This window comes from Thalassophryne amazonica, chromosome 14 (assembly GCF_902500255.1).
Source record: "Thalassophryne amazonica chromosome 14, fThaAma1.1, whole genome shotgun sequence".
In the NCBI taxonomy this organism is placed as follows: domain Eukaryota; kingdom Metazoa; phylum Chordata; class Actinopteri; order Batrachoidiformes; family Batrachoididae; genus Thalassophryne; species Thalassophryne amazonica.
The window spans coordinates 7,555,412-7,577,855 of NC_047116.1; the positions used below are offsets into that span (position 1 = coordinate 7,555,412).

The 22,444-nt window shown below is 45.5% G+C and overlaps 1 protein-coding gene and 1 pseudogene across 1 annotated transcript; both read left to right on the forward strand.

Moving 5' to 3' along the window:
* The first annotated feature begins 3,919 nt into the window (after positions 1 to 3,919).
* Positions 3,920 to 4,842, forward strand: LOC117525293 (annotated as a pseudogene).
* Positions 4,843 to 18,222: 13,380 nt separating this feature from the next.
* Positions 18,223 to 19,134, forward strand: LOC117525294 (olfactory receptor 6N2-like). Its single transcript, XM_034187129.1, has one exon. It carries the CDS (start codon positions 18,223 to 18,225, stop codon positions 19,132 to 19,134), a length of 912 nt encoding a protein of 303 aa, XP_034043020.1.
* Positions 19,135 to 22,444: the final 3,310 nt, after the last annotated feature.

Here is a 22,444-nt window from a genome sequence, read left to right on the forward strand (position 1 = left end):
CCCGGCCACACTTGGCCAGTCGGCCCCACAAGCCAACTCCCCCCCAGAGGACCGTCCCATCAACCCTGGAGGTGGAACCTGGCAGGAAACAAAACAAAATCAAAGTCCAACCCCCGGAGGACTACCTTAAACAACCCCGGGGGCAAATAAAACAACCGTTAAACCCTGTTACCTTCCCCGGCACCCCGAAAGACCCCAGGTTCCTCCCAGAGCCCCTTGGCGGCTCAATTTTGGCGAACGGCACAAAACATCAAGCCGGGGAAGGGAACAGGAAAAACTAACCCGGCCCCAATCCCAAGGCGCAGCGGAAAACCGGAAATACGTCCGGTGCCCCAACTCGACCATACCCCAGCCTCTCGGGAGGGGTGGAACTACCGAAATGGCGAATGGCAACAGATCGGCCCACCCCTCCAACTGAGGTATGTTCCCGCTGCACCACACCCCGGCAACACCAATGACGAACGGTACAAAGGCCCACCGAGGCTGGAGTGGAACCGGGCCCTAACCAAACCAAAAAAAAAAACGCCCCTAACAACCCCCCCCAGGTGCAGAGGTCTTCTGAGAACGCTCAGCGTGACCAACCTGCACCACCCCACAACCCACAAGACGAACGGTCTTGGGGCGAGTGAGGTTGGGGTTAGGGAAGTAGGGAAATAAAAAACAACAAAACAAAACGACCCCAGACCCAAACAGAAAATACCTAAATACACATAAAAAAACAACGATCAAGTGAGTCCAGACGGGCTTCTAACCGCCTATCGTTCACTCCACCAGACACGCCTCTGACTCCCCAAACAAATTATAACCCCTATTCAAAGAAACAAAACAATAGCCCATACAAGTTTTTTTTTTTTTTTTTGTGTGTATTATTTCGCCTGTCCCAGAACACCTGGAGATACGTCACCAGAGAACATTGCATCAAAAACGAAGCACAGGCTTCAACGTCTCCCGCATAAGGCTCCGGATGACAAATAATCGGTTCGGACACTGAATCTCTGGGTGACGGAGTTATCTGCACCGGTATCGATGGTGCCGCAGCTGGAGCAGCAGGAAGCGGAACGGCTTGCGCTGCAAGCTCCGTAACACGGGCGTCTATTTGTTTAATTTGGTTTGCGAGATGCTGTAATTGCTCCCATATTTTCTCCAAGTGTTCTTGAACTCTTTCGGCGAATGGAACCGCCTCTGCCGCTGGGTCCATTATGGAATGGCCGGGAACTACTGTTATGTGTCGACGCGGGTTGAGGAGCGGACCTGCGTCTGACGGAACCCAGCGCTAAAATAACCAGAAAGCGGTTCCAATAACAAAACAATTTATTTTTCCACCCTCTGGTGCATAACAAAGTGTATGAACAAAAGATGCGTCAGTCTGGTGGAGTGAAGGCTGGCACGCTCTCCAGCGCCTAAAAGGATCGAAGCCCAGCGCTTCTGGACCCACGTTTACCGCCAAACACCCCCCAGGTGGACACGACAAACCGACTCGCTGCGAAGGATAGAAAAGGTGAGGTAAGTCAGCAGCTACAACCAATATCCTTCAAAAGGCACACACTATCAGCAACACATTCAGGTCTGTATTTAAGCTTTATGTAAATGAGCAGCTTCTCACAACAGGTGGAGGATCACCAGTCCGCACGCCACGGCAGTGAGAAGCAAGCTGCACAATTCTCATCACAATTCAAATATACTGCGTAACAAAATACCAAGTTACTATCAACAATTAGTCAAACAATTAATCACCTCTGATGTGTGCTGACAGCATGTGTCCCTCACCCTTCCTCCTTCACAGGCACGATGTGTCAAACCCAGGCGCGGTCCTCAGCGTCTCACAAACGAACATCACAAGGTCGAGTTCCCGGCAATTCTGCTTGAATCACACATGGCTTAAATGCAGAATGCGATCTCATTTTCTGCTTCAGCTGAAAGTCTTTAAGGTTGCACGTGAGCACCATCCACAGGTGCTGCACATAACGTTGATGAGGGTGAAGGACTCTTCTGCCAGCACCTTCTCCACAGACAATAAATCAGTGTGCATACCACCTGGAGAACAAAGAAAAGAAAAGAACACCAAAATGTCCAGCCACACCCCCCCAACACACAACAATTTTCCCAACAAACCCCCCAAAACAATGCCCGCTCTGAAGGACCGATAAGGGAATCGTTAAGTAAAAATGCTATTGATGTCAGTGGATCAAATCATTTCTTAACGATACTCGAAAATAACCGGTTCTCGACATCCAACCCTAATGATGATATTGAATGGTGATAATGATAGTGATTAGAATTAAGGATATGATAATGGTGATGGTGATGATAATTTTAATAAATTTTTTACAAAATTTCAGTGGGGACATGCCCCCAGACCACCCTTGGTGGATGTGCGATTGTATAGCTTGGAATACAGAACTTGAATAATATTTAACAATGCAGTATCAGGACATGGGATTACTGTGTGTTAAAAAGAAGTCAGCAGGCCACAGAGCTTCCCCTTACTGTGCACCTGTTCCATGGAAAAATCTGCATGCTGAGATAAGAGTCTGATTCTCTGGAGTCATTCATTTCCAGATTAAAGACCCATCTGTTTTCAATTTCACATGACAAAACATATCAGTATTGTACTAAACCATTTTCCCCCTCTCCTTCTTAATTTTGTTGCTAACAATGGAGCACATTTCACTTCTCATCATATCTAAATTCTGGGTCTGTTAGTGAAGCAAAGTTCTAGCTGCTGGTGCCCACGTTAGCATCCTGTCTGTAATCCTGTTGGTTTACTGCTGAGAATTAGTATTTTGTTTGCTGTTCGTTTTGCCTGATTGATTCAGCTCTCTTTCTGTTTGGGCACTAATTTGTGTAAATCTAAAGCCCCTTTGCACCCAGAACTTAGCTTTGGTCGTTCCCACTGTGTAAATGGCAAAGTGCACTCTGACACTTCCCAAATAGCCTGACGTTTATCTATGCAGTTTGTGCAACCACCATTAAAATAGGGCCCCTGACTGAGAAATTCAAATGACATGATCTCAATTCCACAACACCCTAGTTTAAATCAACTTTGCCACAAAAGAAGAAGAAGGAGGAAACAAAATTGGCTGAGGAATGTATGGATTGAGCATGCAGGGACAGTGAGAGAGAGTTTCTGCATCGAAATGGACTAAATCAGAGGACTAACCCATTATAATCTAATTATTCAACAAAGGTTACATGATAAAACAGAAATGACATCCCTGTCAGTTCAAGCCTTTGGAAAGGATTCTGTATGAATGGAGATGAAGCAGACAGTTCTTCCTTCCCTCAGTCTGTCTCAACACATGTATGACTGTGATATCTATCTTCAAATTAGTTGTTTTTCCTGGTTAATTTCATTTCCAAAGCCTAGGCAAGCCAAGTTGTATACAAGATGATGTCAGTAGGTCTATTATGCTATTTTCCAGAAATTTTCCACAACTAAGAAGATTTTTCTCATGACCCCCCCAGTACTCCATCCCAGTTCCCTCCTTTGACATAATGAACACAATTATGAACTGGGACTACATACATGTCTTCTGTGCCACTTGCACCACTATGATAACTTCTGTTGTGCCTTTTTATTATTAGATTTTTCGTACCACCTATTATTTATCGTTAGTTTTCTAAGTATTGCAGTATGGATGTAGGAGACACTGTGTGCTTTCATTGAGGTTATAACAAGTATTTGAACTTTCGACTTCCGTTGTTCGAGGAGGTTGTTCACATATTGGTTGCTCATGATGACGACTTTAATTAGATCCACAGAAGACGATTTGGGCTTAATAAAAGCTTAACAAACGCTTTACATTTAGAATTCTGTGGATGAAATGTACTGTTTGAATTTCAATGGCATGTTACTCTAATAAGATTAAAATTACTGTTCAGAAATTGATGACATCTGCAAGCATAACTTTAAATAGTGATGGATGAGGAACTAAATGTAACCTATATAACTCTTGGTGGTCATGTGGAATTACATAAATACAGGTATCTTTATTTTATGATCATGTTCACAGTATATATTCTAATAATCTGTTTTAGTTCTACTATCATGGGTCTGATCTACGTTCATAAAAACCTCCATGAACCAATGTACATTTTCATTGCAGCTTTGTTAATGAACTCTGTTCTTTTTAGTTCTGTTGTCTACCCAAAGCTTTTAATTGATTTTTTTTATCTGAAAACCAGGTCATATCATATGCAGGTTGTGTGTGTCAGTATTTTCTATTCTACACTTTCAGTGGTTCTGAATTTTTCCTCTTAGCAGCCATGGCTTATGACAGGTTTGTGTCTATATGTAAACCTCTGCAATATCACACCATCATGACAAAAACAAACATCATTATCTCTCTGGCTTCAGCCTGGCTCATCCCAGCATGTTATGTTCTGGTAGCAGCTGCACTGAGTGGAAATCGGAAATTGTGCCACTTTACTTTGAAGGGAATATTTTGTAATAATTCACTGTTAAAACTTCAGTGTGTGAGATCAACAGTAATAATTATATATGGTGTTTGTCTTTTAATCAGCAGTGTAATTGTGCCTGTGTTATTCATACTTTTTACATATACAAGGATTCTTCAAATCTGTTACCAAAGTAGTGCAGATGTCAGGAAAAAAGCTGCAGAGACCTGTTTACCCCACCTGCTGGTGTTAATCAGCTTTTCTGCTATGATTATATGTGATGTCATTGTGGTTCGACTGGAATCAGATATTCTAAAAGCCATTCGTTTAATAATGTCTTTACAGGTTATTGTGTACCATCCTCTCTTTAATCCACTCATATATGGACTCAAAATGAAAGAAATTTTAAAATACATTAAGAAGTTTTTCTGTCAGTGGAAATAATCTGATAAGAACTCTAATGTTAAATGACATCTGCAGTAATAACATTTGCTTTGTTGAAAATAATCATGCATGGATTACTTTATGTAGCTTTTGAACTTTTTCACAAAATCAATTGAGAAACTAATATGCAATAAAAATATATTGATTTTGATAACAACAGACTGGCAATTTCACTGTTTAAATTTATGACATTGTATATATTCATGATGGAAAGAGATTTGTAAGTATTGCTAACATTACTGATTGTTAAATATATAAAATATGAATTAATTTGGTGTGAGTTCTCTCTGAAAGAGGAAACTGTATTTATTTTTTTTGAGATTTATAGATTTCCATATGTTTGTTCTTGTAGTTGTTGGGGAAGTGTCGTGACACGGACCCACAACAGGGGGCGTTAATGAAGGGACAATGGAATAGCCAAAAAGTAACAATTTAATGTTGTGAAGGTGCACAATGTGATACAGACAGATACAAATATGTGTTATATCAATCCAACAAAAGGTGACGTGTGGCAGGCTCGAAGATAGGAGACGTCCGGTGAGAGAGAAGCCGGAACCCACACAAGCCTCACCACCAACGGACCTGAAGAACACCGGAGCCGCCAAGCCCTGCGCCCCAGGTGGCCACTGTCTTCAGCAGTCAGACCCGGTACTGCTGGCAGAAAACAGAAACAGTTCTGGATGAGTGTGAGTCCGCACACTCAGTAATCCCACAGTCTGTGTTCAGTTACGGAGGGAGAACCTCCACCTCCAATCACACACTCGTGCAGCTCCTGTCTAACCACTTATCTGGTTGGGGTGTGAAGCGAAGCTGTCGCTGATCACACCAAACGCCAATCCCACAGATAAGGCAAGCACCACAGGAAAACGGCTGCAAAAGAAGTTCAGACTATTACTCAATGTTTTGTTCAGCAGAGAAAAATTACCTGTATGGTAGACGATTTCTCGGCGAGGAGGTGGAGATGCAGTCCGGTCTTTATAGTGGTGGTGATGGGTGACAGCTGGTGTTGAGTGATGACAGCTGTCACCTCCAGTGGCTCCGACGCCCTCTCGTGCTTGGAGCCCGCACTCCAAGCAGGGCGCCATCTGGTGGTGGTGGGCCAGCAGTACCTCCTCTTCAGCGGCCCACACAACAGGACCCCCCCCTCAACAGGCGCCACCTGGCGCCCGACCAGGTTTATCCGGGTGCCGGGCGTAGAAGTCGGCCAGGAGGGCTGGGTCCAGGATGAAGCTCCTTTTCACCCAGGAGCGTTCCTCGGGACCATACCCCTCCCAGTCCACCAGATACTGGAAGCCCCGACCCTTGCGACGGACGTCCAGAAGCCGACGCACGGTCCACGCCGGCTCCCCGTCGATGATCCGGGCAGGAGGTGGTGCAGGTCCAGGGGTGCAGAGCGGTGAGGTGTGGTATGGTTTGATCCGGGACACGTGGAAAACAGGAAGCTACGGCTGCCAGCTTCACTGCGGCCGGGCTGAGGACCTTGGTGATGGGAAAGGGTCCGATATACCTGTCCTTCAGCTTGTGTGATTCCACTTGAAGGGGGATGTCCTTCGTTGATAACCATACCTCCTGCCCAGGCTGGTATACAGGGGCCGGGGAACGCCAGCGGTCTGCATGGGCCTTGGCCCTCGTCCGGGCCTTCAACAGGGCAGAACGGGCGGTTCGCCACACCCGGCAGCACCTCCTGAGGTGGGCCTGGACCGAGGGCACACCGACCTCACCCTCCACAAGCGGGAACAATGGGGGCTGATACCCCAAACACACCTCGAACGGGGAGAGGCCAGTGGCAGATGACACTTGGCTGTTGTGGGCGTACTCGATCCAGGCCAGATGGGTACTCCAGGCCGTCGGGTGCGTGGAGGTAACGCAACGGAGGGCCTGCTCCAACTCCTGGTTGGCCCGCTCTGCCTGTCCGTTCGTCTGGGGGTGATACCCGGACGAGAGACTCACGGTGGCCCCCAGTTCCTTGCAAAAACTCCTCCAGACCTGAGAGGAGAACTGAGGGCCACGGTCTGAGACGATGTCCACTGGTATCCCTTGCAGACGCACGACGTGGTGGACCAGGAGGTCTGCTGTCTCCTGGGCCGTAGGGAGTTTCGGGAGGGCCACGAAATGGGCCGCCTTGGAGAACCGGTCCACTATCGTCAAGATGGTGGTGTGGCCCTGGGACGGTGGGAGGCCCGTGACAAAGTCCAGGCCGATGTGGGACCAGGGGCGATGAGGCACCGGTAGGGGTCGGAGGAGTCCTGAGGTCCTCTTGTGGTCTGCTTTGCCCCTGGCGCAGGTGGTGCAGGCCTGGACGTAGTCCCGGACGTCGGCTTCCATAGACGCCCACCAGAAGCGCTGCTGGACTACTGCCATGGTCCTACGCACCCCAGGATGACAGGAGAGTTTGGACCCATGGCAGAAGTCCAAAACCGCAGCTCTGGCCTCTGGTGGGACGTACAGCTTGTTCTTCGGGCCGGTCCCCGGGTCCGGGTTCCGTGCCAGGGCCTCCCGGACGGTCTTCTCCACGTCCCAGGTGAGGGTGGCCACGACAGTGGACTCGGGGATGATGGTTTCTGGGGGGTCTGACAGCTCGGCCCTGACTTCCTCTTCATGCACCCGGGACAGTGCATCCGACCGTTGGTTCTTGGTCCCGGGGCGGTACGTAATCTGGAAGTCAAAGCGCCCGAAGAACAGTGACCAGCGGGCTTGCCTGGGGTTCAACCGCTTGGCGGTCCGGATGTACTCCAGGTTCCGATGGTCCGTGAAAACCGTGAAGGGCACCGCCGCTCCCTCCAACAGGTGTCTCCACTCTTCAAGAGCCTCCTTCACCGCCAAGAGTTCCCGATTGCCGACGTCATAATTCCTCTCAGCCGGGGTCAACCTGCGGGAAAAATAGGCACAAGGGTGGAGGACCTTATCGGACTCCCCGCTCTGGGACAGCACGGCTCCTATCCCTGAGTCAGAGGCATCCACTTCCACTGTGAACTGGCGAGTAGGATCGGGCTGCACCAGAACTGGCGCAGTCGAGAACCGGCGTTTCAAGTCCCTAAACGCGGCTTCGCACCGATCCGACCAGGTGAAGGGGACTTTAGTGGAGGTCAAGGCTGTCAGGGGGCTAACTACCTGACTGTAGCCCTTAATGAACCTCCTGTAGAAATTTGCAAAGTCGAGGAACTGTTGCAGTTTCCTACGGCTTGTTGGGTGGGGCCAGTCTCTCACCGCCGCAACCTTGGCCGGATCAGGGGCGACGGAGTTGGAGGAGATTATGAACCCCAGGAAGGACAAAGAAGTGCGGTGGAACTCGCACTTCTCGCCCTTCACAAACAGCCGGTTCTCCAACAACCGCTGTAGGACCTGACGTACATGCTTGACATGAGTCTCAGGGTCCGGAGAAAAGATGAGGATGTCGTCTAGATACACAAAGACAAACTGGTGCAGGAAGTCCCGCAAGACGTCATTAACCAAAGCTTGGAACGTCGCGGGGGCGTTTGTGAGGCCGAACGGCATGACCAGGTACTCAAAGTGACCTAAGGGGGTGTTAAATGCCGTCTTCCATTCGTCTCCCTTCCGGATCCGAACCAGGTGGTACGCATTCCTAAGATCAAGTTTGGTAAATATTTGGGCTCCATGCAGGGGTGTGAACACCGAATCCAACAGAGGTAACGGGTATTGGTTGCGAACCGTAATGTCGTTCAGCCCTCTGTAATCGATGCATGGACGGAGTCCGCCGTCCTTTTTACCCACAAAAAAGAAACCAGCACCCATCGGGGAGGTGGAGTTCCGGATCAACCTGGCAGCTAACGAGTCCCGGATGTAGGTCTCCATTGTTTCGCGTTCCGGACGTGAGAGGTTGTACAGCCTGCTGGACGGGTACTCAGCGCCCGGAATCAAATTGATGGCACAATCGTACGGTCGGTGCAGGGGAAGGTCGAGTGCCAGATCTTTGCTGAAGACGTCAGCAAGATCGTGGTACTCACATGGCACCACCGTCAGATTGGGGGGGACTTTGACCTCCTCCTTAGCTATCTCACCGGGTGGAACCGAGGATCCTAAATACTCCCGGGGGCAGGTTTCGCTCCACTGCGTCACAACCCCAGACGGCCAATCAATCCGGGGATTGTGTTTCAACACCCATGGAAAACCCAAAATCACTCGGGAGGTAGAAGGTGTTACAAAAAACACTATCTCCTCCCTGTGATTCCCAGACACCACCAAGGTCACTGGCTGTGTCTGGTGTGTGATTAATGGAAGAAGAGTGCCATCTAGTGCTCGTACCTTCACAGGGGAAGGCAGAGCCACCAGAGGGAGCCCTACTTCCTTTGCCCATCTGCTGTCCAGCAGATTCCCTTCTGACCCCGTGTCTATAAGTGCTGGGGCGTGAAGGGTTAAATCCTCACAAAGGATCGTGACTGGGATTCGTGCTGATTTTCGGGGTTCCCCCGCGTGCGTGTTATGGCCCACCCTTAGCCCAGTTTCTAAGGACGGGCGTTGTAGTTTGACCGTTTGGGACAGTTCCTTTGTATGTGACCTTTAGACCCACAGAAAAAACACTGCCCGCGGGCCTGCCTCCCTTGTCTGTCCTTTGATTTCATTTTGGCCCTGCTTGTGTCCATAGCTTCGTCAGCAGGGGGAGCTGTAGCCACACGGGGCCCTCTGGCTGTGGAGCATGGGGACGACGGCATCCTTTCGGACCCAGAAGGAAGAGGGACGGCCCGTGCCCGGTCACGCCCCCCGCCCTGCTCCCGACGGTGTTCCTCTAAGCGGTTGTCTAAGCGTATAACCAGGTCGACAAGCCCGTCAAAATCCCGCGGTTCCTCCTTAGCCAGCAGGCGCTCCTTCAGGACCGGAGACAGTCCATTTATGAAGGCGGCGCGGAGTGCAACGGCGATGCGGAAGTCGACTGCATACTCGGCTGCACTCCGGCGCCCCTGTCGCATTGACAGTAGCATGCTCGAAGCAGTCTCGCCTCTGTTGGGATGATCAAAAACCTGTTTGAACTCCCTTACAAACCCAGCGTATGACATTAGGAGCCGTGAGTTCTGCTCCCAGAGCGCCGTAGCCCAGGCGCGTGCCTCTCCTCGAAGCAAATTGATGACATAAGCCACCCGGCTAGCGTCTGACGCGTACATGACGGGACGCTGTGCAAAGACGAGCGAGCACTGCATCAGGAAGTCCTCGCACGTCTCAACACAACCTCCGTACGGCTCCGGAGGGCTTATGTATGCTTCAGGGGATGGTGGGGGGGGTCGTTGAACGACCAGTGGAACGTTTGTGTCTGACAAAGGATCAGCAGGAGGAGGTGCTGCAGCAGCGCCTTGATCACGCGCCTCCACCCTGGCGGTGAGATCCTCCATCCTCCGATTGAGGATAACGTTCTGCTCGGTGACCAGATCCAACCGAGCAGTGAAAGCGGTCAGTATTTGCTGCAGCTCCCCTAACACGCCTCCTGCTGGTGCCTGTGCACCTTGCTCTTCCATTGGCCGTTCAGGCTCGAGTTGACGCCCCTCGGGATCCATGACGCTGGCCGAGAAATCCTGTTGGGGAAGTGTCGTGACACGGACCCACAACAGGGGGCGTTAATGAAGGGACAATGGAATAGCCAAAAAGTAACAATTTAATGTTGTGAAGGTGCACAACGTGATACAGACAGATACAAATATGTGTTATATCAATCCAACAAAAGGTGACGTGTGGCAGGCTCGAAGATAGGAGACGTCCGGTGAGAGAGAAGCCGGAACCCACACAAGCCTCACCACCAACGGACCTGAAGAACACCGGAGCCGCCAAGCCCTGCGCCTCAGGTGGCCACTGTCTTCAGCACTCAGACCCGGTACTGCTGGCAGAAAACAGAAACAGTTCTGGATGAGTGTGAGTCCGCACACTCAGTAATCCCACAGTCTGTGTTCAGTTACGGAGGGAGAACCTCCACCTCCAATCACACACTCGTGCAGCTCCTGTCTAACCACTTATCTGGTTGGGGTGTGAAGCGAAGCCGTCGCTGATCACACCAAACGCCAATCCCACAGATAAGGCAAGCACCACAGGAAAACGGCTGCAAAAGAAGTTCAGACTATTACTCCATGTTTTGTTCAGCAGAGAAAAATTACCTGTATGGTAGACGATTTCTCTGCGAGGAGGTGGAGTTGCAGTCCGGTCTTTATAGTGGTGGTGATGGGTGACAGCTGGTGTTGAGTGATGACAGCTGTCACCTCCAGCGGCTCCGACGCTCTCTCGTGCTTGGAGCCCGCACTCCAAGCAGGGCACCATCTGGTGGTGGTGGGCCAGCAGTACCTCCTCTTCAGCGGCCCACACAACAGTAGTGTTTGTATTGGCTGCCTGAGGCTGGCTCCAACAGCAAGCAGGTTCACACAGAAGCCCATGTTAAAATGTCCAACTTGAGAGCAGAAATCAACAAGTTTGCAGATAAGTACAACCCCCCCCCCCCCCCAAACAAACAAACACACAGTTTAGGTTTTTATGGGTAGTTTCCATGACAACAGTATGAGGGAATAATTATTTTCCAACTCCTTACTCCTATGACTTGAAGCAATAAATAATTGAGGCATGGTCACTTTGAGTAACAACTGGTGTGGTGCCGCTCAGCCGAGCTTTGAGTCAGCGAACTCTGGTAGCAGAGAGGCTGCTAGCTATGGTCGCTAGTCAATGTGGAGGACTGTGATTGCTAATTGTCCTCACAAATCATCTAAGACATATGTGCTCCAGTATTTCTGTGAGGTGAAATTATCGTGTGATTTAATTTTGCATGCCAACGCTGTTAGCAGTTTTGACAGCTATCGGTAACTTGACTGCATAAAGTCCCAAACCAAGGTTAGCCTGTTAGCTTAGCTTGTTTGGTAACTCAGCACAACACTGATATATTAGTCAGTGGTGGGCACAGTTCCACTAATCCACTAATTATCGAAGCTGATGTTTTCATTATCGGATTAACTTTTCAGTCCATCTGAATCTGGTCAATAAATCAATGTTTATTCTACTACTTGTGTTGTGTGATCTGCCTGGGGATTCTCTTAGCTTAGCCATAGCAGAATCCAGAGACAGGCACCAGTCTGATGGGTCTCAGGGTCTGTATCACACCTACTTCTACATTGCCTTTACAACTGGGAAGAAAATGAATGCGAGTGACAGACCATTTCCACACAGAAATGTACTAAATAAGTGAAGTAAGCACTGATTTTCATCATTGTTTCATCATAGATTGTACAGTCATGAAAGTGAGGTCTGGAAAAAACAACCCAAAACTGCAGGTATTTGTGGCTGGTGTACCTTGTTGATCCCGGCGGAGCACTGAGACAAGTCCGTCCCCACACCCACATGTGATGCATCTGCCTCCATGATGAACTGTTGAAAAGGGAGTGAAGAGACATTTAAAGTGGATATGACACCTAAAAAATTAGGTAAAACTGATATAAATATCAAAATATACATACAGTATAGTAAGTTGAAAGTGGCTTTAATTATTATCACTGAGAAATAAAGTTTGTACAGTTTCTCAAAAGTGTGTTTCTTGGAAAGCGCGCTGGCAGCGTTCCATCAGCGGTCACGTGATGCCGTGACGTCACAGCATGGAGAGTCCCGTCTTTGTCTGTTCGATTAACAACAGGAACAGATGGACCTCAGCATGGACAGTGACGAGATCGAGAATTTTTCTGACTCCTCTTCAAGTGTGGATTACTTCTGACTTGGATCCTGAGGATGTCACAGCAGTGATTAGACCCGTCTCTTTCGGACGAACATTCAAACCAGGAGCATTCTGACAGCAAAAATAATGCTGACGGTGTTTATGGCGGAGCTGAAGCAGAGGCAAGAGACGTACCAATTCCGATGGATTTTGAAAGGCTGCAGAATATGGAATGGTAAGGGAGGCTTTGATTTTTGTTGCTGCTGTTTATAACACTATAATTATAGCATTTTTGATTTGAGCATCTGTTTACTGCCTTTGTTATTGTTTCGGAGCCGTGATAGTATAGCTACTACTTGTGGACCACCGTCATTACCTTTGGGTTTTTGCCGTTTGAGTGCCTGGCATTGCATTCATCCGTGTTTAGTTACATTATTTTCACGAAAGAATAGGAAATAAACAGCGAAAGTTTCGAAAAAGATCGCCGAAAACAACAGTGAACATGCCGCCGTCGTGTTTACATGCCGTCGCTGTGTTTACATGCCGCCGTCGTGTTTACATGCCGCCGCCGTGTTTACATGCCGTCGCCGTGTTTACATGCCGCCGCCGTGTTTACTAAGTACGTTCCTTGACCATTTCAAGATTATTGTGAACATATTATTTGGGGTTGACATTTTATGTGTTCCTGTGAGCGGTGCGAGAACATGGAGACAGTAGAGGAAAGTGTCTGCTGTCGGGAGCAAATGCGTGTGTGCGAGCGGAGCGAGCAGCAGCCTGACATTTCGTGCATCACACAACACCGCGGCTTTCGATAAATCTGCCTGGACTTGAAAAGACGAAAACCTTTCGCCCTTGTGTTTGTGCAATATACTGCGACACACTGGTCAGGCATATCGACAAACAAGTCCCTGAGAGCTGTGTTTAATCAAAGTTTCTGCTGCTAAAAAAAGTGTAAACAACAGCCGACAAGCGCGCAAGCCGATACGGTCTACACGTAGTGACGTATTTTAGGCTTGGTGCTCAGTGGGAAGCTGGTCACTGGGCGTGCACATTTTTCAGTGGCGGGACGTTCAAATGTTATATATAACGGGAGAATCGCGTCCATTTTCCCAAAATGCTTAGGTTGACCGAATTATATAACCTTTGTTACATGTAATAAGACTATGTTGTCTTTAAGTGTCATATCCACTTTAAGGGTGGAGAAGGCTGCCTCTGCTTCCCCGGAGCACTGGAACCTGGATTTATCGGAGGAAAGAGCATGAAATGGATGAGCTACAGAGAAGAAGGGGAGTAGATACCTGTTCTTTACCATACTCTCACTGAGGCCTTTGAAGTCGATGCAGGGACAGAGTGATTTATCCTTCTTGTCGACAAAGAACACTGCACCGGGGGTGATGGCAAGGGATAGATGATGCCAGTTGCTCGGCCCTCCTGAATGTATTCATTCAAAGTCTAGAGCTCAGGACCTGACAGAGTATAATCTTCGTCTGGGAGGTACTGTGCCATGCAAAATATTAATGACACAGTTGTACTCGTGTGGTGGCAAAGATGTAGCATCTGCCTTACTAAATACCTCAGTCAGACTGTGGTGCTCCTCAGGACCCCCAGAGAGATCAGGAGATAGCTTGGTGGACTTCTGGCACCCAGATGCATGACTCAAAGAGTAGGTTGGGGGAGGTGATGGTCTAGTGGTTAAGCGTTGGTCTTGAGACCAGAGGATCCTCAGTTCAAATCCCGACCTGACTGGAAAATCACTAAGGGCCCTTGGGCAAGGTCCTTAATCCCCTATTTGCTCCTGGTGTGTAGTGAGTACCTTGCATGGCAGCACCCTGACATCGGGGTGAATGTGAGGCATTATTGTAAACGGCTTTGAGCGTCTGATGCCGATGGAAAAGCACTATATAAATGCAGTCCATTTAGGTAACCCGGCAGTGGAACCCCCATCTGGTGAACTAAGTCGAGGTCAATGTTATGTCAGGGTCATGTTTCTCCAGCCAAGGAAAACTCAGGACCACTTGATGCTGGGAAGAGTCAATAGTGGACAGCTGTATTTGTCTGATGTGGTTACCTGGCATAGCCAGGCATAAAGTCGTCCATCCAGTGCAGTGGCTCAAAGGGGTTCCTGAAGAGTCTCCAGTGGCACCTCAAGTTGGTGAGAGAGGGCTCGTTCCAAAATCAACTCATTGGGACCACAGTTGACAAGCACTTCCACCTTTAATGGGCCGGACGATACCTGAGGATAAGCACAGATGTGAGGGTGATGAACTGCAGAGAAGAAGGCAAAGAAGAGAACAGCTCACTAAAGGGCTTTTTTTTTTTTTGATTTACAGAAAGCATTTGATGCTATAGACCATAGTGTGCTATTGGACAAACTACAGAGGTATGGTATGAAGGGATTGGCACACAATTGGATAGCTAGTGGGTATCAGTGTGTACATACTGGTGGGACAAATTTGTTGTTTCTTCTGTATATTAATGACATGTTTGGTTTCCAAGTCCGTCAGTTGTATTTTGTTTGCTGAAAATACAACAGTGTTTTGTAGTGGGGATCATTTGGAACAGACCTTGGACACGATGGAGAAGGAGCTACAGAGGTTTAAACAACGGTTTGATTCAAACAAATTATCGCTCCACTTAGGTAAAACAAAGTGTATCATATTTGGAAACAAGTCCAGGAATTTCTGCAGAAATTTATCATTAAATTATATTGAAACTGAAATCATAACTGATACAAAATTTCTTGGTGTCGTTATTGATGATAAACTGAGCTGGAAAACACATTAATTTTGTTAAATCTAAAATGTCAAAAGCCATTGTACTTTATTGCAATTTTGCATAAAGCACAAAATTTCATTTCCTAACACTCATTAACTATTTTATATCATTCATTGCTTGTTCCATATATGACTTATTGCATTGAGGTTTGGGGAAATACATCTAAAACTAATATTAATCCAATATTTTTGTTGCAAAAGAAAGCTATAAGCTATAAGGATTATCTGTAATAAGTCATACTGCAAGCCAACAAATCCATTGTTTTCTTGTTTACATATTCTAAAATTCTGGGACTTGGTTAATTACACCACAATACAAATTATGTATAAAGTTTAAAATAAACTGTTGCTGCAACATGTCCAGGATCTGTTTAAACTGAGGGACTCTGGTTATGATTTGAGAGGAATTATATTTTTTGAGAAATTAAGGATCTGAACTACTGCAAAAAGTCATTGTGTTTTTGTTAAAGGTGTCCTGACAATATTAAAGTACTTGGTACTTTGGTTGGCTTTAAAAGAAATGACAAGAATAATAAAATTGCTAGTTTGAAGACTTAGGTTTACTGATTTTGTTACTGCTTTCGGGATTGTGTGTTGTGCACCATTGTTTGTCTGGTTGTGTTTTGTAAATTTGAGTTCACTGACTAATTTTGCATGCTTTTTTGGTATTTGTCATCATGTGTGTGTATATGTTGATATATATTCATGAAAATGTGTTTATGTGTGCATGTATGTACATATGTGTGTATATATTTCTTATATTTATAGTATAAGACGTGGGTATTTTTAAGCTTTGCTTCTGCCCTCCACGTTTCAGCCACACGGATTCATTGTAGAGTTTTTTGTTTTGTTTGTTGTTTTGAGTTTTTTTTAGTTGTTGTTATTGTTGAACTGTGTGCCGAATAAATTCATTCATTCTAGATATACACCAGGAACTAATTAGGGGAAACCAGAGGCAGCTGAGCAAACACACACACACACACACACACACACACACACACACACACACACACACACACACACACACACACACACACACACACACACACACACACACACACACACACACACACACACACACACACACACACAGGAAGAAAGCTAACAAAACACACAAGGAAACCGTGACCACCAAAATAAAACAGGAAGTGCAGAAGAAGAGCAGAACTGTGACAATATCACACTGACTGCTCTTGGTCTGATTTAATTTTGGTTCAACAACAACAACAACAAAAAAAAACAGCTCCCACAGCACAGAGGGGTGTCATGGAAGAAGAAGGAGAAGAAGAAGAAGAAGAAAGAAGAACAGGACCATCATAAATACCAGCTGAGGTTCTGGTGCACTGATGTCAGTCTGTGTGTGAGATGCAGAACAGATACATGAGCAGAAAGAAGGAGCGCTGGCTATTTTTAATGGCTGTTATCAACTCCTCGAGTCTGCGCTATCAATCAGAGAGACACACACACACACTATTGATGATCTAAACTTTCTGCATATTTTAAGCAAAGCAATTTGCCCGTATATTTTTAACTACACCCAATGCTGTGTCCTGATCAAACACTGGCTGCTCGCTCCACCTCGCAGATGAAGTGAGAGGATGTGCGCTTTTTTAGACAAAGTGACTAATCAAATGACTGGATTCGATCAAAGCTTTGATCTATTCAATAGCAGAGGGCACAGCGGATCTATCAGTGCAACCTTTGAGGAAATTAATGCAGAAAAGATCCAAGAACATCACCGAAGCATGAAGCTGTTTTTAATAGGCAGCATTCGAGCAACATGCATGTGCAGCTGCAGCCCCCCCCCCCCCCCATTACAGTGTAATTTTACTGCAACTGCATCAAAATGCATGCAGTTATCGCTTAGAAAACAAATCACCAAGACACAAAATTACAGTGAATCAACTTTGCAATTAATCTGTGGTTCACCCTTGTGCCAAACTCTGTGTGTGTGCGTGTGTGTGTGTGTGTGTGTGTGTGTGTTCGAGAGGGGGTTGTGTTGGGGGTCCGTATGGTTCATGGATCAGCTATGATCCATTACACTGCTATCGCAAAGTGAGAACTTTCCTCTATTTTGTGGAAAAATATAACTGTCTGTCAATAAAATAAAATAAAGAATTGCAGGAAGAACTGGAAAACTTTCACCTCCTGTTGTAAAATTCAACTAACGTGGTCACAGAACAGACAACCCTCTGGAAAGGGTTTTCTATGAAGTTAGATGCTAAAGAAGAAGAAGAAAATGAGAGAGGAGGTCAAGCGAGGTACAAAGTGAACGCAGCAGTCAGAGAAAACCTTTCAACGTAGAAATGAACTCAATCACAGAAAAAAAAAAATCATTATTATTTAATTAACAGAAGCTACACAACAAAACAAAACATGTTGTTCAGTTCACACAACCCTGTGGGAATGAAAAGTTTTTAATTATAAAAACAATTTCCAACTCAACAAACCTGCATGTCTTGAAATGTGGGAGGAAGCCGAAACACCTGGAGGAAACCCACACAAACACGGGGAGAACATGCAAACTCCACACAGAAAGGCCACAGATGGGAATCGATCCCGTGACCATCTTGCTGTTAGGCAACAGTGCTAACCACTAAACCACAGAGCTGCCCAAAGTTAACAACACAACAAAAAGTCATGAGATTTCTGTTTAATGTCTCAGTGACCAGTACGTCACAATATCAGAACTTCACATAACGTCACTGCTTCCAAAGTTTGATCAAGTTGTTCACATGTTTGTTGCTCTTGGTGAAAACTTTAATGAGATCCACAGAGGATGAATCTGGCTCAATAAAAGCTTCACACAAACAGTTACCATTTAGAAATCTGCAGGTGCAACGTGTGAATTTCAATGTCAGGTAACTTTGAATGAAACAATCAAATCCTGGTGATGCTACTGAACATTTCAAATTAAGAGTTTCAAATATATTATTCATATATTCATGTCCATGTCATCAGCCTGTTTAATATGAAATGATGGCGGCTGAAGAACTAAATGTAACTTATATAACTCTTGGTGGTCATGTTGAATTACATAAATACAGGTATGTTTATTTTCTGATCATGTTTACAGTTTATATTCTAATAATCTGCTGTAATTCTACTATTGTTTGTCTGATCTGGATTCATAAAAACCTCCATGAACCAATGTACATTTTTATTGCAGCTCTGTTAATGAACTCAGTTCTTTTTAGTTCTGCTCTCTACCCAAAGCTTTTAATTGATTTTTTATCTGAAAAACAGATCATATCATATGCAGGCTGTTTGTCGCAGTATTTTCTCTTTTACTCTTTAGGAGGTTCTGAGTTTTTACTCTTAGCAACCATGGCTTATGACAGGTTTGTGTCTATATGTAAACCTCTGCAATATCACACCATCATGAGAAAAACAGAAATAATGATATTTGTGGTTGCAGCTTGGCTTTTGCCAGTCTGTCATATGCTGGTGGCAACTTCATTGATTGCTAATAGAAAACTTTGTTACTTTACTTTAAAAGGAATTTTTTGTAATAATTCACTGTTAAATCTTCACTGTGTGAGATCAACAATCATAACTATATATGGTATTTTTGGTTTGTTAGTTTTTGTCATTTTGCCTGTGTTGTTCACAATTTTTACATACATAAAGATTCTCAGAATCTGTTACAAACGTAGTGCAGATGTGAGGAAAAAAGCTGCAGAGACCTGTTTACCCCACCTGCTTGTTTTAATGAGCATTTCATGTTTGAGTCTGTATGATGTCATTGTGGTTCGACTGGAATCAAATATTCCAAAAATTCTTTGTTTAATAATGACTTTACAAATTATTGTGTATCATCCTCTCTTTAATCCGCTGATATATGGACTAAAAATGAAAGAAATTTCAAAACACCTCAAAATGGAAATATAGTAAAAGTTGCCTAAACCGTCATCGTATAAACCGTATACTCGCGTCACTGGACAAGCAAAACTCCCAATGCTTTTGTATGGTTTTCTATCTAATAAACACCATATACAAGGGCTGTCAATAAAGTATAGGTCCTTTTTATTTTTTTCAAAATCTATATGGATTTCATTCATATGTTTTTACATCAGACATGCTTGAACCTTCAAGCGCATGCGTGAGTTTTTCCACGCCTGTCGGTGACGTCATTCGCCTGTGAGCACTTGTTGCTGAGAGACTGGCGCTTTGTTTGATCAAAATTTTTTCTAAACCTGTGAGACACATCGAAGTGGACACGGTTCGAAAAATTAAGCTGGTTTTCAGTGAAAATTTTAACGGCTGATGAGAGATTTTGAGGTGATACTGTCGCTTTAAGGACTTCCCACGGAGCGAGACGTCGCGCAGCGCTCTCAGGCGCCGTCGTCAGCCTGTTTCAAGCTGAAAACCTCCACATTTCAGGCTCTGTTGATCCAGGACGTCGTGAGAGAACAGAGAAGTTTCAGAAGAAGTCGGTTTCAGCATTTTATCCGGATATTCCACTGTTAAAGGAGATTTTTTTTAATGAAAGACGTGCGGGCGGATTGCAGCATCGGCTCGCAGCCGCTGCGACGCTCCGCCACAGGAAAAACACCTCTGTTGGAAGCCTTAAGGACAAGTTGGAACATGTCCAGCTGTTAAACAATTTCTCATATACTCACTCCACTGAAAGCCATCAAAAGCCGCCTGGATTTTACAAATGGTTATCAACACGGAGGTGTTTTTCCTGTGCCGCCACACTGCGTCGGCTGCGTCCCGACGCGCAGACCCGTCCACACGTCTTTCATTAAAAAAATCTCCTTTAACAGTGGAATATCCGGATAAAATGCTGAAACCGACTTCTTCTGAAACTTCTCTGTTCTCTCACGACGTCCTGGATCAATAGAGCCTGAAATGTGGAGGTTTTCAGCTTGAAACAGGCTGACAACGGCGCCTGGGACCGCTGCACGACGTCTCACACTGTGGGAAGTCCTTAAAGCGACAGTATCACCTCAAAATCTCTCATCAGCCGTTAAAATTTTCACCAAAAACCAGCTTAATTTTTCGAGCCGTGTCCACTTCGATGTGTCTCACAGGTTTAGAAAAAATTTTGATCAAACAAAGCGCCAGTCTCTCAGTAACTTCTCAGACAAAGGAATTCCGACGAGAGGCTGGACGACTCCTCCCATAAGGAGTGCTCACAGGCGAATGACGTCACCGACAGGCGTGGAAAAACTCATGCATGCGGACGAGGGTTCAAGCATGTCTGACGTAAAAACATATGAATGAAATCCATATAGTTTTTGAAAAAAATAAAAAGGACTTTATTGACAGACCTCGTATACCTGATTTTGTACAAGGGATTTTCGCTCACATCGAGTAAAACGTCCTGTCCAATCGAAATGCATTTTCATTAAAAAACCCTTGCATATATCGAACAGAGCAGTCTGGACCTGCCCAGTAGCAGAGGTATGAAATGAAATTCAGCACGGGCACTCACCGATTCGAGGAAAGTGGGTACCGTATGATTTCCTTGATTACAAGACCAGCCATTTATTTTGTTCAGACTATGCTCAGACATGGGACCTTGTTGCTTGCACTGAAATATGCTGTTAAGTTTAGACATATCTCTGGGTGTGACAAACCAAACCACTTTAGATCACAGCCCTCTGTGTGACTCTCTGGAACCTGACGCACCTGCTAAAGACTGAGACCACAAAAGGCTGTGATTTGTCACTTTTCTGGTTTCACTCCTTCCTCTCCCGTCATATTTTAACAGTTTCTTCAGTGCGCCTGCCAATTTTATACATATAATGAATTTTGACTGTTTTATACATATAATGGATTGTGTCTGCTTCATATATATAATGGATTTCGATTAAAACGGATAAAATTTGATGGTCCACCTGAATCCATTATATGCGAGTTTTACTGTAATGTGTGAACAGGGAAACTCAAATTTAATGTCACTTGCAGTGATGATCAGCGAGTATATCAGTAAAATATTACATTTTAAATTAATATATTCTAACTGAAAGGTGCTTCTCAAACTGTTTAAAAACTACTCAAACATCAAATAGATACAAGCATACAGTTGTATGCAAAAGTTTGGGCACCCTTGATGATTTCCATGATTTTCCTTTATATATCATTGGTTGTCTGGATCAGAAATTTCAGTTAAATATATCATATAGCAGACAAATACACTGATATTTGAGAAGTGAAATGAAGTTTCTAGTATTTACAGAAAGTGTGCAATAGTTATTTAAACAAAATTTGGCAGGTGCATAAATTTTGGCACCCTTGTCATTTTATTGATTTGACTACATTTAGCACTAATTATTGGTTTGGTAAGCTCATTGACCCTTGACCTCCTTACACAGGTGAATCCAATCTGAGAAAGGGCATTTAAGGTGGCCATTTGCAAATGTTTCCCCTCTTTGCATCTCTTCTAGTGAGTGGCAACATGGGAGCCTCTAAACAACTCTCAAATGACCTGAAAACAAAGATTGTTCAACATCATGGTTTATGGGAAGGACACAAAACCTATCTCAGAGATTTCAGCTGTCAGTTTCCACTATGAGGAACATATTGAGGAAATGGAAGAGCACAGACACAGTACTAGTTAAGGCCAAGTGGCAGGCCAAGAAAAATCTCAGATAACCTGAAGCAAAGGATGGTGAGAACAGTCACAGTCAACCCACAGACCTGCTCCAAAGACCTACAACATGATCTTGCTGTGGATAGTGTCTCTGTGCATTGTTCAACTATACAGCACGCTTTGCACAAAGAGATGCTGTGTGATGCTGTAATGCAGAGGAAGCCTTTTCTGCGTACACGCCACAAACAGAGTTGCTTGAGATATGCTAAAGCACATTTGGACAAGCCAGCTTCATTTTGGAATAAGGTGCTAACAAGGGGCGGTATGCATGACTGAAAAAGAAGGCAGCATTCCAAGATAAACGCTTGCTACCTACAGTAAAATTGGGAGGTGGTTCCATTATGCTGTGTGGCCAGTGTAGGTACTGGGAATCTTGTTAAAGTTGAGGGTCACATAGATTCCAGTCAATGTCAGCAGATTCTTGAGAACAATGTTCATGAATCAGTTCCTGAGCCCATGCAGTAAGATCCTTTACACAATGATCCATCCATCCATCCATCCATCCATCCATTTTCTTCCACTTTATCCGGAGTCGGGTCGCAGGGGCAGCAGCTCAAGCAAAGCCGCCCAGATGATGATGTCGGTTTTTAATGCAATGCC